General features: G+C 35.8%; 1 protein-coding gene across 1 annotated transcript in view; it reads right to left on the bottom strand.

The window, feature by feature from the left end:
* LOC123872874 (protein real-time) overlaps positions 1 to 16,717 on the bottom strand; it is a 69,901-nt gene that overhangs the window by 29,523 nt on the left and 23,661 nt on the right. Inside the window, exons 4-5 of the mRNA XM_045917472.1 lie at positions 14,309 to 14,438; positions 12,297 to 12,473 (exon numbers count right to left, since the gene is read on the bottom strand). Coding sequence (XP_045773428.1) covers positions 12,297 to 12,473; positions 14,309 to 14,438 — 307 coding nt within the window. The remainder of the gene's footprint in view (positions 1 to 12,296; positions 12,474 to 14,308; positions 14,439 to 16,717) is intronic.

Here is a 16,717-nt window from a genome sequence, read left to right as displayed (position 1 = left end):
TAATCTGCGTTTGGTTAGCAGGGACAAATAGAAGCGAGGCGTAACGTCCTTGCCGAGAAACGTCCTTCGCAAACGGCGGCAAGGTCTGACATCCAAGGATCGTAACTCTCCTAGGATTTTTAATGTTTAAACTATCGTGAGTGATTTCCATTTTTAAACCCCGACCCAAAAAGTGTGTTATAAGTTTGACGTGTGTATCTGTGTATCTGTCTGTGGCATCGTAGCTCCTAAACCAATGAACCGATTTTAATTTAGTTTTTTTTGTTTGAAAGGTGGCTTAAACGAGAGTGTTCTTAGCTATAATCCAAAAAAATCGATTCAGCCGTTCGAAAGTTATCAGCTCTTTTCTAGTTACTGTAACCTTCACTTGTCGGGGATATTATAAATTTTTAATTTATACTTGTTATGATAGTGTTTTTACCTACACCTACACTACCTCTCTGAATATTTTTTGATATACCTACGTATTTAAAAATTATGCAGATAGCTATTATGACGTTGACGTAGACATTCGCTAAGAAAGGATTATTGAAAATTTAACCTGTAACCTTAAAATAGGGGCTAGAAATTGGTGTAGTCCACGCGGACGATGTCGCGAGCGTAAGCAAGTTTAAAAATAATTATTAGGTCAAATCTCATACGTGCTACTTCAGTGATAATACGGGTTAAGGAGATACGTGACCTGATCACACTATAAAATATCAGGAAACAAGATAAAGTTGAAAACTAAACCCCGACTACAATCGTCTTAATAAACGCTGAAATATTACAGTAAAATTGTTTTCCTGTCATTTGGTATATTTTAATGTTGTTGTACATCAATGACTTTCTAAAACAAAGGTCATTGTTGTACATTTATATTCATGAACTTAGAATTTTCTCCTCTTTCATTTGACATCCCACTCGATACAATAGCAAAAAAGATTTTGGAGACACCCACTTTATGACGTAACATCCGTCCGTCTATGCCACCCGGACCTATACAACGAATCAATTGACACCTCTTTGATCAAAATCGGCCCAGTCATTTAGGCACTACGGTGGAACACACAGATTCTGGATACAAACATACATAGACTACTTTGCTGCAGACTTTGTACAGTTGTTATTGACACTTGCAAGAAGGTTTCTGATAAAGTACCATAAATGAACAATAAATAGGTGCCGCGCAAATTTTTCATACATAGTAGCATTGCAACGCATGTCATAAAATATAATTGTACTTCCACGAACACCTAAGACTGGTTTTAGAGCAGTTATTTATTCATCACGCGAAGGAAAACGCCGTGCGAAAACCACAATGTGGCGTCGGTTTAATTAAAAGGTACATGTTTCGTCCCATTCTAAAAATACAACAAAATCGATAACGAAGACCTTTTTTAATCGTGAGGAAAATCCGTCATGAATACCACTGGCCACGGGGCGCACAGGTGGTTATGTCGGACTCCTACCGACTAAAAACCTCACAAAGTACCATCCCACCGCTGACGACGGAGCTCAAGGGAACGCCTCGCTAATGAAGACCTGATCCAAGTTGTTGCAAAAAAATCAAGCAATTTCGGAGAGTGTGCACAGGAACTTTTCGATCTTGTCCCCCCTTCACCATTTTACCACCGAACCGCAAGACATCGGGCGAGTTTCCATCCTTATGTCGTCGACATTCCATCTACACGCACGAAACGTTTTGCGTCTTCATTCCTCATACGCATGGCTAAGGTTTGGAATACTCTTCCGAGATCAGTGTTTCCTACCAATTACAATCCGGGTTTCTTTAAAACAAGAGTGAATAGGCACCTTCTAGGTAAACGCGTCCCATCTTAGACCACATCATCACTTTCCATAAGGTGTGATTGTGGCCAAGCGCTTACCTATAGTGAATAAAAAAAAAGAAGCAAGTGCGAGTCGGACTCGCACACGTAGGGTTCTGTACTATTGTACCGAGAAATAACACTTTGTACAATTTTTAATTTTCATGGCGGCCATTCAGAGCCAGGCAGTGATAAATGCATTTGACGATTCAAAGTACATAAGTTTATTTGAATAAAAAATTATTTCTATTCTATTCTATTAATGGGCAAATGTTCTATAGTGATTGCTGAATGCAGGGTACACAGAGCTGAGTAAACGCCAGTGAATTAATTTGGTTCCTGAGAGTTGGCAGAGGTCCAGAACTTAACGAATATAGGTATTCTCTATTTGGACTCTACTTAAGTTAGAGGCTCATTTTATATTATGCTTTTTTTATAACTAGAATTAAAAAGATTTTTGGCACACTATCAAAATAACCAACCAAATCAAAACATCACACAAATCACACAAATATACACAGTCCACAATCTCTAGAATTTCAGTTAAAATGTTCCTCCTGAGTCCCGATCGAATTTCGGCCACGGATTGAGACCAGCCAGAATTATACATGCAAAAATCATCCAAATCAGTCTAACATTAAAACAAAACTTTGAAGCCCCAAATATCCATGTATGGTCCCCAATATGGTCACTTAAACGGAAAAATAGTTCAGCAAATCTACAAGTAACTGTGATTTTTAGAGACCTACCTATTCAAATACTTAACTGAAATTCATCATAAATTATTACTTCATGTTGGTATACATATTTACGGCTCTAAAGTTCTTGGCTGTCAAAGTTAAATCTTAATAAAATATTCATTACCAATGGGACCGCTTTGATAATCATGCCATCACTACGGTTAACAGGAAAATATTTCCAGGTCCCGACCCTCGCTGGGCCTGTTGAATAATTCCCTCTTTGAATATTGTAGTGTAATCGCAACTCCTTATGTTTTATTCCCATGTTTCAAGTTCCAACGGTTTTATTCTTCACATTTTTATATGCAACCTTTTTCGGTGAGAGCTTTATTCAGATGTTTTTCGAATGTTTTATTTATCTGTGACAATATACGGAACTTTAAAACAGGGTTTAGAGTTTTTAAAAGGGTAGATAGTTAGAGGGTAGAGAAAAATAATAAAATTTTCAAAATGGCCGTCACGCAAATTAAAAAGTAGGTTATATCTGGTACGGAATCTTCGTGTGCAAGTCCAACACGAAATTAGCGGTTTTTTAGGGTTCCGTATTTTATATTTGATGAAAAGGGGCAACCAATGTTAGCCTATATAGAAATGTCAGAAATCAGAAAATTTTCCCATAAGTACAATTTTCACGAGCACCAATATTTTCGTTAAATTGCGCGTAAAATCAAATTATTTGTTGTTTTCGTTGGTCGTATAACGCACCAAATAAACTCTAAGGTTGAAATCTATAGACCGAACTTTGACTTTGCTTAGACTTAAGTTTCAGTTAAAACGAGATAGATTTATGCCATCTATATAACGCTGTCTCGTTTTAACAGTTTCATAAGTCTGAGAAATGCTAAAATGCGTTCTATAGATCTCAGCCTTAAAGACTAAAAGCTAAAACATAAACCAAACCATGGACCATTATCTTTTTAACGGCCTCTTATAAAAGATACGACGATAATAAGCTATGTTTTATGCCAGACGTTGTTTACTGCCCACCACCGACGTCAACATGTCTATGGGATTAGGAGACTTTTTGGCGACGAAGGCTCTAAGTACGGATTGTTGCGGCTATACTCGCATGCATGCAGGTATTAAAAAATTTCAGGTAGAGCTACAATTTATAAGGTACTTTAATAGTTATTATGTAATTTATTTTAGTCTACCAATCCACATTGGGCCAGCGTGGCAGACTAGGGCCTAAACCTTCTCACTCTGAGAAGTGACCCGTGCTCAGTAGTGAGCCGACAAATGGTTGATCATGACGATGAATAAGCTACGAACTTTTATTTACTTAGGCAGATAAAGAACTACATTTCTATATTTAGAAATCACAAGTATTAAAGCAAAGAAATAAAACCCTAGTGTACTAACTTTAATTAGATGCTATTTGAGAGTAAATAATTTAATTATTTTAGGCAAAACTAGTAAAGAGAAGGAATGAAACGATGTACAAAATTAACACTCTTTTTATTTTTCAATGATTCATTGGATTGGTTTATCAACGAGTTAAAATGGGTACACAACAATTACACAGTTAAGATGAGTTTCCACGGAAATTATTAGGTACATTATTAGGTATACATAACACAATTTATAACAATCAAATACAGAGAGATACAGTAAGAATACTTATCTTTATTCGAGGAGGCTCGTTGCACAAAAACTAACTACTCTCACCCCAACAGTGGTTTATATAGGTTACTATCTTTCTTTGTTCCCTCTACATTTTCCTTATACCAAGCTGACAACATAACACAATATTCTGTTCATAGTAAACAATTAGGCTGAATTACTATCAATTATATGTTTCCAGGCACTAGTTAACATTAATATTAATAATTGAAACCATTATCAAGTTAATACAATATTTAGTTTAAAGTTATTTATCAAAAGTACACACAAGTCATAAGTCAATTGAGGTATTTTAATTCACAATTATAGTACAGCATTACACAAAATTATTCTTAAAGATCATAAGATATTATTCTAATAATTAACAAATAGTTTTCTCTATTTAAAACATTATTATAATTTAATTAAGTAGCAATGACGTGTAACTTGAAAGTTTCTGTCGGAACTCTATAATAGTCAACTGTTCTATTCTTGAATCACATTATTTTCTTGAAACATAAATTAACTACACATTACATCACAAAATTAATAATTATTTATTCTAATAATGTCTACACTTTTCTCTGTTTTTCAATTATACATATTTTAGTAACAAAAATAAAAGAGTATAGCTAATCTTGATAATCAGCCTATTACCATCATAATAAGTACGAATACAAGATAAACAAGTGTTGCCACCCCTTTTTACAATTATTGCTACCTAATTTAATAGTAAACAGTGTTTACATACTTCAATAATTAACTATTCCTCATAAATCACAGAATAAATTTCTTATTTTAAAATAATAATCTATCACGGCCAAACTGACCGTGCTTCGCTCTCGAAGCATAACGACAAAAAAAAAAACAACTTTTCACATAAGGACAATAATAACTCATGACACAGTGAAAAATCAACATGTCTGTGGCTACCATTTACTCCTTACTTTCAATGTGTGTGAAATCCAAAATCACTCCACCATTAATTCCAATAAAAAAAAATTGACAAGTTTTTATTTCTTACCACAGTACATATGTGATACTCCATGGCCTTAAACACCATTGGTTTTCAAGCAGCACCAGAAAATAGCCATGAATACCATTGGTTTTTGAAGCACCACTAAATAATAAAATATCCTTTAACACCATTCGTTTTATAGCAACATTTTATAATATCCTTTTAACACGAGTGGTTTTAAAGCTATAGCATTTATTTTTTTACTAAAAATTACAATCTATCACTGGTCATCGACATACTTTTTTATTCACTACTTTCAATATAATCTTCAACCAAGACATTTTGATCTATCCATTCACCAGGCCAACGTCTTAACTTTTCCTTGGCAATTATAATATCCTTTAAACTTCCTTTCCCTTTTAAAGAAAATCGATCATTTTCCAAAATATTGATAATTTCATATGGACCTTTGAATTTGGCTCTTAATTTATCATGCCGTCTGTGATCCTGATTTACATAGACTACGTCCCCAATGTTATATACTATATTATCTCGCCTGGATAAATCAAAACGCTTTTTAAAATCACTAGCTACATTGACTAGTCGTTGGTGAGCTAGTAAACGCTCAGCACGAACATCTACTAATTCTTTTTGTACATCATTACCATTATCAGTCACATCATTCAATCGAGCCTGTATGCAAGGTATATTACCATTAAGCCCAACCAATAAACGAATAGGAGCAAAACCAGTAGATTTTTGTATAGTTGAATTGAGTGATAATTGAACTTTCCATAAACCGTTTGGCCAATCTGACGTATTACATGACGTAGTTAACATATCTATTATAGTTTTGACATACCTCTCTATTTGACCGTTAGCACGTGGAGTGCCAGTAGTTATCATATGATGTTCAACTTGCCAACTTCTAAACAATGTTTGTAATAGTTTACATGAAAAGTTTGTACCGCGATCTGTAATGACTAGTGAAGGGGTGCTAAATAGAGTTAACGATTCTCGCACATTATTGACCATTTCATCACCACCCATTGACTTCAATGGTTTTAAAATACAATACTTTGTGAAACCATCTATAATCATAAGAATGTATTTATAGCCGGCACTAGATTGTTGAAAAGGACCCGTACAATCTAAATGTACCGTATGGAAAGGTATAGGAGTTTTTTCTATTGGGTATAACATGCCTTGTTTGGGCCCTGTATGTGATTTACGCTCTGTGCAAACTAAACAATGAGAAAGATACTTTTTAATAAAACTTGTTAGTCCTGGAAACCAAAAAGACTCAGAAAGTTTTTGAAAGGTTTTATCATAACCTACATGACAATTTTCATCGTGAAATAAACGTAAAATGCTTAATCTGCTGCCTTTGGGAACATACAACCTTGCCCTACCATCGGAGTTAGTTTTGTAGTATAATAAATTATTTTTAACTAAGTATTGGTTAGTATCCAATTCGCCCGCCTGTACTTTTTCAATCAATGACTGAGTTTCATCATCCTTTTGTTGTGCGATTTCTAACCATGAGTTAATTGGTATAATACATTAATGATCTCCTTAGATTCTGGATTGAAAATCTCAGTTGTTGATGTAGATAATTTAAGTCGGAACCCCGTAACCTTATCTGATCCTATCGTACCAATTACTACGAAAAAAGAACCTAAATTATCTACATAAACAAGTAAAAATTTAAGATGTCGTACAGCTTTAGTTATGGCTCTTTGAAAGACAGATGGGCCATTGCAAATTCCAAAAGGCATTTTCACAAATTCGAAATGCCCATCTGGCGTGACAAATCCAGTATACTTAACAGAGTCTGGTGCAATAGGTATTTGGTAGAACCCGTTTTTCATATCGATTGAAATAAAATATTTTGATTTACCTAGCTTATCTATCTGATCCTCGATAAGGGGCAAAGGAAATTATTTTATTTAGGGCTCTATAATCTACGCACATTCTATCATTTCCGTCCTTTTTTTTCACTAATAATATGGGACTCGCATAGTCCGATGTACTCTCCTGAATTATATTGTTATTTAACAAATCCTTTATTATTTCTTTAACCTTTTCTCGTTCCACTGCAGCTAACCGATACGGGCGGTAATTGATTACTTCATCTTTTTTTTATCTAATTTTTAATTCTCCCGTTCTGACGGTACTCAAATTACCGTTAGACGGTATAATGGACGGATATTTCGTAAAAATTTTTAAAATACTTTCCCTTAGATTAGAATCAAGATGTTGGATCCTATCAGATAATTGGGATAAACTGTTATTACCGCATTGATATTCTAGTAAATTAACTTCTTGTTGAATTACACGAATCTCTGTATTTCGAATTAATCTACTTCCATTTGAATCTGTAACAATGGCTACGTCCGGATGTAACACCGCATTGCGCCCTATTATACAATCATATTTGAAATCATTATTTTTTTCGACGTAAATATCTAACTCGAGACAAATTTCCTCAAATTTAACAGGAACTGTTATTTTCCCCTCTACGTTTATTTTTCCGTTACCTATACCATCAATAGTAAAAAAACAAGGCGATATATTACAATCAAGGCACTTGGCAATTGAATATTTAATGATACTACAACTAGCCCCCGTGTCAAGTAAACAGTTAATCGTGTAGTTATTGATCGTAATCTCAGTTAATTGTCATAGTTGTTTAGCAGCAGTTTCCTTATCGATCCGTTTTTTGTGAAAGCAAAAATCAATGGAATGACCCTCCTTGCTACAAAATACACAGTAAAGATTTTTAGTCTTTTTTACAACTTCTTTACCGTCTGAAGAAGAAGAAAGATTTTTATTTCCTTGTAAACATTGAGAGGAAATATGGCCTAATTTTCCACAAGAAAAACAAGTACGGTCCTTATCAGTTTTAACTCGCTTTGGAATACTAGGCCCGGCACTATTATCGGCATTATTTTCTAATGGGCGTTTTCTTGTTTGTTTCGAAAATGTAGAAAACAAAGTTATTAATTCCGACGTGTTAGTAACGGAAGTATTATGGCAAGTTATTTTAATATTTGGTTCCCGAATTCCCCCACACACAAGCTCAATTAATTGATTTTCAGAAAAATTAATCTTACAACTCTGTAAAAGTCTTAACTTTTCTCTTGCATAATCACAATACGAATCACTTGAATCCGACGAATACAATACAGCCTTTGATAATTTTTCCGAAAGATTTTTCTTTTCAGGATATAATGCAATAATATCTTTGCTAAAATTCTCCCAATTTCTACCTTGTTCGGGCTCCCATGACTCAAACCAAGATAAAGCAGACCCTCGGAGGGCCTTACCTGCTTTAGCTGCTTTTTGAATACTGCTCCATCCAAGCTCGGTGCCGAGTAACTCGATGCTTTTGCACCAGGTCTCAGCCCCGTTGTCGCTTTTCTCAGGATCAAAAATAGGCAGCGCGATGTCATCGCTGCGTTGATTGGATGTTAACGAGTCACGTATACTCTTCAAGATTTCTTGCAGCTGCTCGTGGTTGAGATTCATTGTCCCTCGTTTTTTCAAGACCTGTGTAACAAAAATGCTATTAGGTTTCCATTGCCATAAATAATTCGTATCCCACTTCTGATATTAAAAAATTTCAGGTAGAGCTACAATTTATAAGGTACTTTAATAGTTATTATGTAATTTATTTTAGTCTACCAATCCACATTGGGCCAGCGTGGCAGACTAGGGCCTAAACCTTCTCACTCTGAGAAGTGACCCGTGCTCAGTAGTGAGCCGACAAATGGTTGATCATGACGATGAATAAGCTACGAACTTTTATTTACTTAGGCAGATAAAGAACTACATTTCTATATTTAGAAATCACAAGTATTAAAGCAAAGAAATAAAACCCTAGTGTACTAACTTTAATTAGATGCTATTTGAGAGTAAATAATTTAATTATTTTAGGCAAAACTAGTAAAGAGAAGGAATGAAACGATGTACAAAATTAACACTCTTTTTATTTTTCAATGATTCATTGGATTGGTTTATCAACGAGTTAAAATGGGTACACAACAATTACACAGTTAAGATGAGTTTCCACGGAAATTATTAGGTACATTATTAGGTATACATAACACAATTTATAACAATCAAATACAGAGAGATACAGTAAGAATACTTATCTTTATTCGAGGAGGCTCGTTGCACAAAAACTAACTACTCTCACCCCAACAGTGGTTTATATAGGTTACTATCTTTCTTTGTTCCCTCTACATTTTCCTTATACCAAGCTGACAACATAACACAATATTCTGTTCATAGTAAACAATTAGGCTGAATTACTATCAATTATATGTTTCCAGGCACTAGTTAACATTAATATTAATAATTGAAACCATTATCAAGTTAATACAATATTTAGTTTAAAGTTATTTATCAAAAGTACACACAAGTCATAAGTCAATTGAGGTATTTTAATTCACAATTATAGTACAGCATTACACAAAATTATTCTTAAAGATCATAAGATATTATTCTAATAATTAACAAATAGTTTTCTCTATTTAAAACATTATTATAATTTAATTAAGTAGCAATGACGTGTAACTTGAAAGTTTCTGTCGGAACTCTATAATAGTCAACTGTTCTATTCTTGAATCACATTATTTTCTTGAAACATAAATTAACTACACATTACATCACAAAATTAATAATTATTTATTCTAATAATGTCTACACTTTTCTCTGTTTTTCAATTATACATATTTTAGTAACAAAAATAAAAGAGTATAGCTAATCTTGATAATCAGCCTATTACCATCATAATAAGTACGAATACAAGATAAACAAGTGTTGCCACCCCTTTTTACAATTATTGCTACCTAATTTAATAGTAAACAGTGTTTACATACTTCAATAATTAACTATTCCTCATAAATCACAGAATAAATTTCTTATTTTAAAATAATAATCTATCACAGGCATGTATTTAGTCGATGTAAGCACGATTAGTTTCAAACGCATCCGGGTTCCTATTTCATAGGGATTCTATCAGTGATTGGACTTGGGTGGGTTCCTGGTAAATTGCCCCAATTTAGAAATTAAAACCACATTGCAAAAAAAATAATCAAAAAAAAAGAAAGTCGACTTGACTAAAAAGTAGAAAATACTTTTATACAAGAGTTAATTCAGTTCTATACTAAAAAAATTAAATTTTTATGATAGTGTTTTACCTACACTTCATGAAATAACTTTTAAATACATATAAAAAAAGCGGAACCGGCAGGCAAGCAGGAACTAGATGTCATTCAGTACTGAGTGAACATACATATCACGTCACACGCAGCTAATACTCATAATACTGATAAACCATACATTTCATCAAAACTGCCTATATGAAATGTCCTTGAATTGAACTTCACAAAGTATGTGGGTAGTACTTCGAGTAAGTACAGCAAGATTTACGAGTATAAATAAAGTTCTAGTGAGGCTTTCAGGGAAAAGCAATTTGCTTCTGACATGAAAAGGAAAATTAAGATCCCGTTCACATGGGACTAAAATACCACGTTTTTTTGCACGTTAAATTTTACCGAACACGTAGTGGCGCATACAGTACTATCCCAAAAGTCAAATCATTATTATACATAGTAGGTACTATTGCACTCTTTTTGATGGTCAGAATAGTTAGTAGTAGTAGTAAGATGATATAGTGGTAGCAGTGGTTTCCCGTTGCCTTCTGAAAGAGGCGGCTTTTAATAGAGAAGCTTTTCGGATGATGATCGCCAAACTTCGTTTCGAAGAAGGCACGCGATGATGATGATGATATAGTGGTGATAGTTAATTACGTAAACTTAAAACTAAAGCTAGCAAGGAGTGTTCCAAACGCGCCCAGGTCTGAGAAGTGCCCACAATAAACTCAGTTAGTTTTCACGTAGTTAAACTATTTACGTTTTTGTGCAGTACGAACAACGTGTGAATGGTTCAATGTAACTATGCTCGACTACGCATTTGGTAAGTATATCGTAATATCCTGTAAAAAACGTGCAGTATTAACGCCCGTGAACAGGGTCTTACTCTAAACCCAATTTAGCAATTACCATTGAGAAATAAGAAAATCGATTACACGCCACTACGTATTCGGTAAGATTAATTTTATCTTTACAGTGTTTGCATGTGAACGGTGCCTTACATTAAACCAAACTTAGCGGCTGCCAGTGAGAGCTTGAGAAGTGAGAACAATCAATTATCTCTTATCCTCCGTATTAGATTATATCATGTTCGAGTTTGCGAAACGCTTTGAACACTCGAATTATTCCCATTTGTAAGGTTTCATAAAAAACATTTTTTTTTCTTATATTTATTTATTTTAAGGGATTGGAAGACCGATCGTAGGTACTGTATATGGCAGTCCTATCGCACCTTATAACATAGATTAACGTAATTAACAACACAGCTAGGACTGTCTCTGCACGTAAACCTGTGTAGGTACTCCTTTTATATATATTTAGATGTGGTACAGAAATCATCCAGTTAGTTTTAATAAACGTAGGAAGATTGTCTACTTATGGGTAATTTAGCCAGGGTAGCCAAGCCCTGTGATCTATCCATCTATTTGCCTAGACCCAGATCTAATCATGTGTCTAGACTTATAGTAACGTTTTATAAATAACCTTTACTCAGAAATACGGTCGCCATATCGCACGGTATTACGGCTTTTAGGATTTAATGCCAAGAAAGGCGTTAGGTACTTTACTTAGGACTTTAGACCTTCGTTTCAGACTGCGATCAAAGTTTACGACCTATCAGAGACGACGTTATTTCCTTTCTTTTGAGATGGTTTCTTCGGTTTCTTTTGTAAAAGATTTGTAATGAGTTTAGGACTTTATGGCAAGATATGTTTGTACGTTTTTTACATAGAATTTTCAGGCCTTTTTGGTACTTAAACTATTTTTAAAGCTTTAAAAATTGTTCCGTTTAATTTTGGAGACCCCACTTTTTTGATGTAACATCCGTGAGGTAAATGTTTTTCGTATAAAATATAGCTTATGTCATCCGGATCTTTACTATGTATCAATTGACACCTCATTCATCAAATTCGGCCCAGTAGTTTAGGCGCTACGGTGGAACACACATAATCTGGATACATAGACTGTTAAAATCACAACTCTTCCTTTTGGCTTTGCCGTAGTCGGGTAAAAAAGCATTCGAACTGACCTGGTATAGAATGCTTCTTCGTCTCGGCGATGGGTCGCGGCGACAAGGGCTCGGTGCCGCGCGACACCACCCGCCTCAGCTCGCGGTTGTGCGCGGGGTCCGACGCCTTCCACGGCCGGAGGTCCGTTATCCCAGCAGCGGTGACCTCCTTCATGAACTCTTCGATCAGCTCCTTCCCTGGTGAAACAGACAAAGAAAATTATTATTAATATTAAAATAAATATCAGAATACCCGGCTGTTTGTTTTTTTTTTTTTTGACTTTGAAAAGAACTAGAGTAACCGACATAGAAAACCACTCAACAGATTTATTATTTATTTATTTATTTATTTATCGATTGTGCTTCTTTGTCGCTCGTTCCGCGCTCTCGCTTGCACTTCAAGCCTTACATGGAACGCCTCAGAGCGAGGTAACGCCGCATGAGTCATGTTTTTTCGTGCGTGCAGCCGGCTCTATCGAATTATAAGACGTTGTCACGTCAAAACTGATAGACATTGGGGTCCCAAGGTGCTAGGATCGGGACCTCGCACTGGAAAGCGCAGCGTTGGAAGACCACCCACTACGTAGACGGCGCCGGCGCAAGATCATGACGTGTGGAAGTCCAGCGGTGGACGTCTATCACTTGATAATGATGATGATGATGATCCGTTTTTCATCCGTCAATGCAACGGGCGGGGTTTGAACCGCCGACCTTTCGTAATTCAATTGGCTCTCCTCAACCGTTGAGCTATTGAGGTTAATATTCTGGATGGATGATCCTCGTGCAAAACCCTCTGAAAAGCATTACCACAAAATATCCCAAGACGAATAGGCTATTTCTGGATGAGTTGGGTCCAGACACGATGTGACCTTTTCAAAATGAAGGACGCTTACGACCGAAGCCTAGAGATCTAGCAAAAGTTCTATAATACAAGTCTATTTTAGTCATCCCTCCTCGGATACCGCTTTTCATCTCAGACGACATAAAAAGCCTCATTTTTGGCATAAGATTTGTTATGGTAATGTGGATGGTAAGTGTCTACTCATACGGACCACATCTCCACTCCAGAGCGAGAAAAATGTCGCCAGGCAATGTCGTGTGTGATCGCTGCAGCTGCCTGAAGTTGCGTTGTCGCAGTCTCACAAATTACTACGAATAGAGCAAGGGCTGTTTGAGCTGGCGCCGCCACCACGGCCGTTGAACGCGACTGTATACTATTGTGATATGTGTGGAGCAATGGCATGCAAAGCGTTCAAAGTTGAAATATGCATTTTATACTGATAATAGTCTGTCAACTACGTCAGTTATGGCTAGACAATTTATTGTCCATCATGATTAAATCACCCGTGCCGGTCAATGCGACGCAATATAATTAAAGAAGTTTGATGAATATTACGCCCTACTTATTTTGTTTTAACCTAACCTAACCAACTTCATGTAATTTTCAGTATTATTTTTTTCTTTTCGAAATAATTGCAGTAAGGACTTCTTTTACTTTTTGGTTTATCACTGTTATAAGTAACAACGCGTTTTCATGCAATTTTCGGCTGGTGGATACTTTTTTGCCGCTGTGGCGTGGTTGTGGCACGTCTTAAAGTATCCTAAAGCAAAGTTAGGTCTGTAATCTGTATTTATGAAGTGTATGTAAATCACATGTATAAATGTATGAATTCACTCAGCCGTGATATACAAGGTCATCAAACATAGTATATAATTTAGATTAGTTTCAGGACAAATACATAATATGAAACTTTTTAGACAACCACCGTAATAAGATTTGAATTATGTAATTTTTCCTCCAGGATTATGAATGAATGTATGAATAAATACATTTTCGGGGTTCCGTACCCGAACGATGCCAACGGGGCTCTATTACTAAGCCTCCGCTGTCCGTCAGTCCTGAGAGTTCTCCATAATTTTCTCAAAGGTATGTAAGGTCTGCCAATCCACACTGTGTGTGACAGACCATGACCAGACCCGTGCTCAGTAGTGAGGCAGCGATGGTTTTATCATGATGATGGTTTTATCTTTACCTTTAGCAATATTGGCGGCGTACTGCTTCATGGCGATCTTCTCGACGGTGTTCTCAAAGCCGAAGAAGTTGGTCACATCAAGCAAGGCGCTCTGCTCGAAACACGTCCATTCCGGGTTCTCTGGATGCACCTGATGGAAAAACCACTTGATAAAAACTTTTTGGAATGTCAAAACCTTGAAAGACCACCCTGGCGCAATGGTGTGCGGTATGGACTCATAAGTGGAAAGTCGCGGGTTCGATTTCCGGCAGGGGCATTTTGGGAATTTGTAATTTCTAAAATTGTCTCTGGTCTGGTTAAAAAATTATGCTATACTGAATGTATTGATTACCTGTTAGTTTCTGATGAGGTAGAGATACCTTTACCTGCCACTTTATAAATTCCCAGTATTTCAACATTTTCGAATTCAACATTGTGGGAATTGAAATTCAACGTTTTGCGAATTCAACATTTTGGGAATCGAAATTCAACAATTTGCGAATTTAATATTTTGGGATTCAACAATTTGGGAATCGAAATTCGATATTATGAGAATTCAACATTTTAGGAATTCAACATTTTGAGCATGAAGGGAAAAATACTGTGGTTAAGCTCTTTGTTATTACTCTACTACTACTCTACTCTTTGCTCTCGATACAAAAGTTTAAAAGTTTATTTGAATAAAAATATATTCTACTAGCCTATTCCCGCGAGTTCATCCGCGTGGACTACATAAATTTCAAACCCTTACTACCCCTAAGGGGTTGAATTTTCAAAAATCCTTTCTTAGTTTCGGATGTCTACGTCTTAATAGCTTGCTTGCTTGATAGATCAGTCGGTCAGCTTTTCTTTTCATATATACAGATTCTATTAACAAAATGAAGGTTGAAGGAATACGATTAAATGTATCGATTTGGTCCAATTAACATTACAAATGCGTCAAGACTTGAGACCCGTGTACATGACAACAGCTGTTGAAACTTTGACATAGCTCTTATTGAAAAGCCGTAAGGTTCATAATACCCATCAATGTTGGTATCCTTCGCAAGGCATTGAATAGAATATGCATCAATAACAACCTTCCTGGTGTTCGATTCGAGGATGTAGGCTTCCTGTTGCAAGGTCGGTAAGAACTTGGTATCCATTGTTGTTCAATATACTAGCTGTTCAGTTTATTGCTTTGATCCTGGAAACGGCTGAACCGATAGACGACTATACGAGGGGTTTTGTAGAGTCTAGAAAATTCTTAATAATTTTGTGATGTAACCACAAATTCACGGTTTTCGGATTTTTACCTTATAAGACTTACCTACCTGCCAAATTTCATGATTTCTAGGTCAACGAGAAATACCTTATACGTTTTCTTGACAGGCGGACATACGGATAGATGGACAGACAGCCAGACCGAAAGACAACAGAGTGATCCTATAAGGGTTCCGTTTTCCCTTTTGAGGTAAGGAACCCTAAAAATGGGCATCCACAGGCTGATAATATGATGATGTAACAAAATACACTGGATGAAACCAAATTAGTACCTTCGGTGCCATACTATACGTCCTTAGATCGAACTTTCTTTAATTTTAGGAGTGCTATCTTGAGGGATTCTTAAAACTAAATTACTCGTACTATACTAGTAATAGGTATAAGTGGTAATTAAAGATGAATTAAGAACAAATTGAGGAAATGTCATAAACGAAAAAAAACACTTGGTGGCGGCCACTTCTCGTGTCGAGAAAAGATCAATTAACATGATCTATTTGAATAAAATAGAGATAACAATTTCTCATGTCTTATCACAATTTATGTGAGATATTTATAGCAAACAAAGCTACCTACTTATTTGTTCGTAATACGATAAGAGATGAGTTATTTATTCGCTCTCCTATTTATTTTGAGCAATTAACTATCACTTGCTATAACGGTGAAGAAAAAACATCTTGAGAGAGGCATGTCTGAGAGTTCTCTATGATTCAAAGGTGTGTTAAGTCTGCTAATCCGCAATTGACCAGCGTGCTGGGCTTTGGCCTAAGCATTTCAGGAGACCCGTGCTCAGTAGTGAGCCAGCGACGGGTTGGAACTTGAGATGATGATAATATGTACCTTCTTCTGATAAAACATCGATAGATCAACGGTTGAGAAGCGGATTGAATTCCGAAAGGTCAGCGGTTCAAACCCCACTCGTTGCACTATTGTCGTACCCACTCCTGGCACAAGCTTTACGCTTAATTGGAGGGGAAAGGGGAGTATTAGTCATGATTAGCATGGCTAATATTCTTTTAAAAAAAGATGTTTTCAAAAGTAACCCAAAAAAAAAAAAAAAAGAGAGCTTAAGTAGAAGAGGTTATTTCGGTTATTCTCTAGTCTAAGATATATAGTGTTGAGACTGAGGTGTGTGTATTCGAAATTATAGATATTATGTTTGCAATATTG

This window comes from Maniola jurtina, chromosome 15 (assembly GCF_905333055.1).
Source record: "Maniola jurtina chromosome 15, ilManJurt1.1, whole genome shotgun sequence".
Taxonomy (NCBI): domain Eukaryota; kingdom Metazoa; phylum Arthropoda; class Insecta; order Lepidoptera; family Nymphalidae; genus Maniola; species Maniola jurtina.
This window is presented reverse-complemented; position numbering and strand designations above follow the sequence as displayed.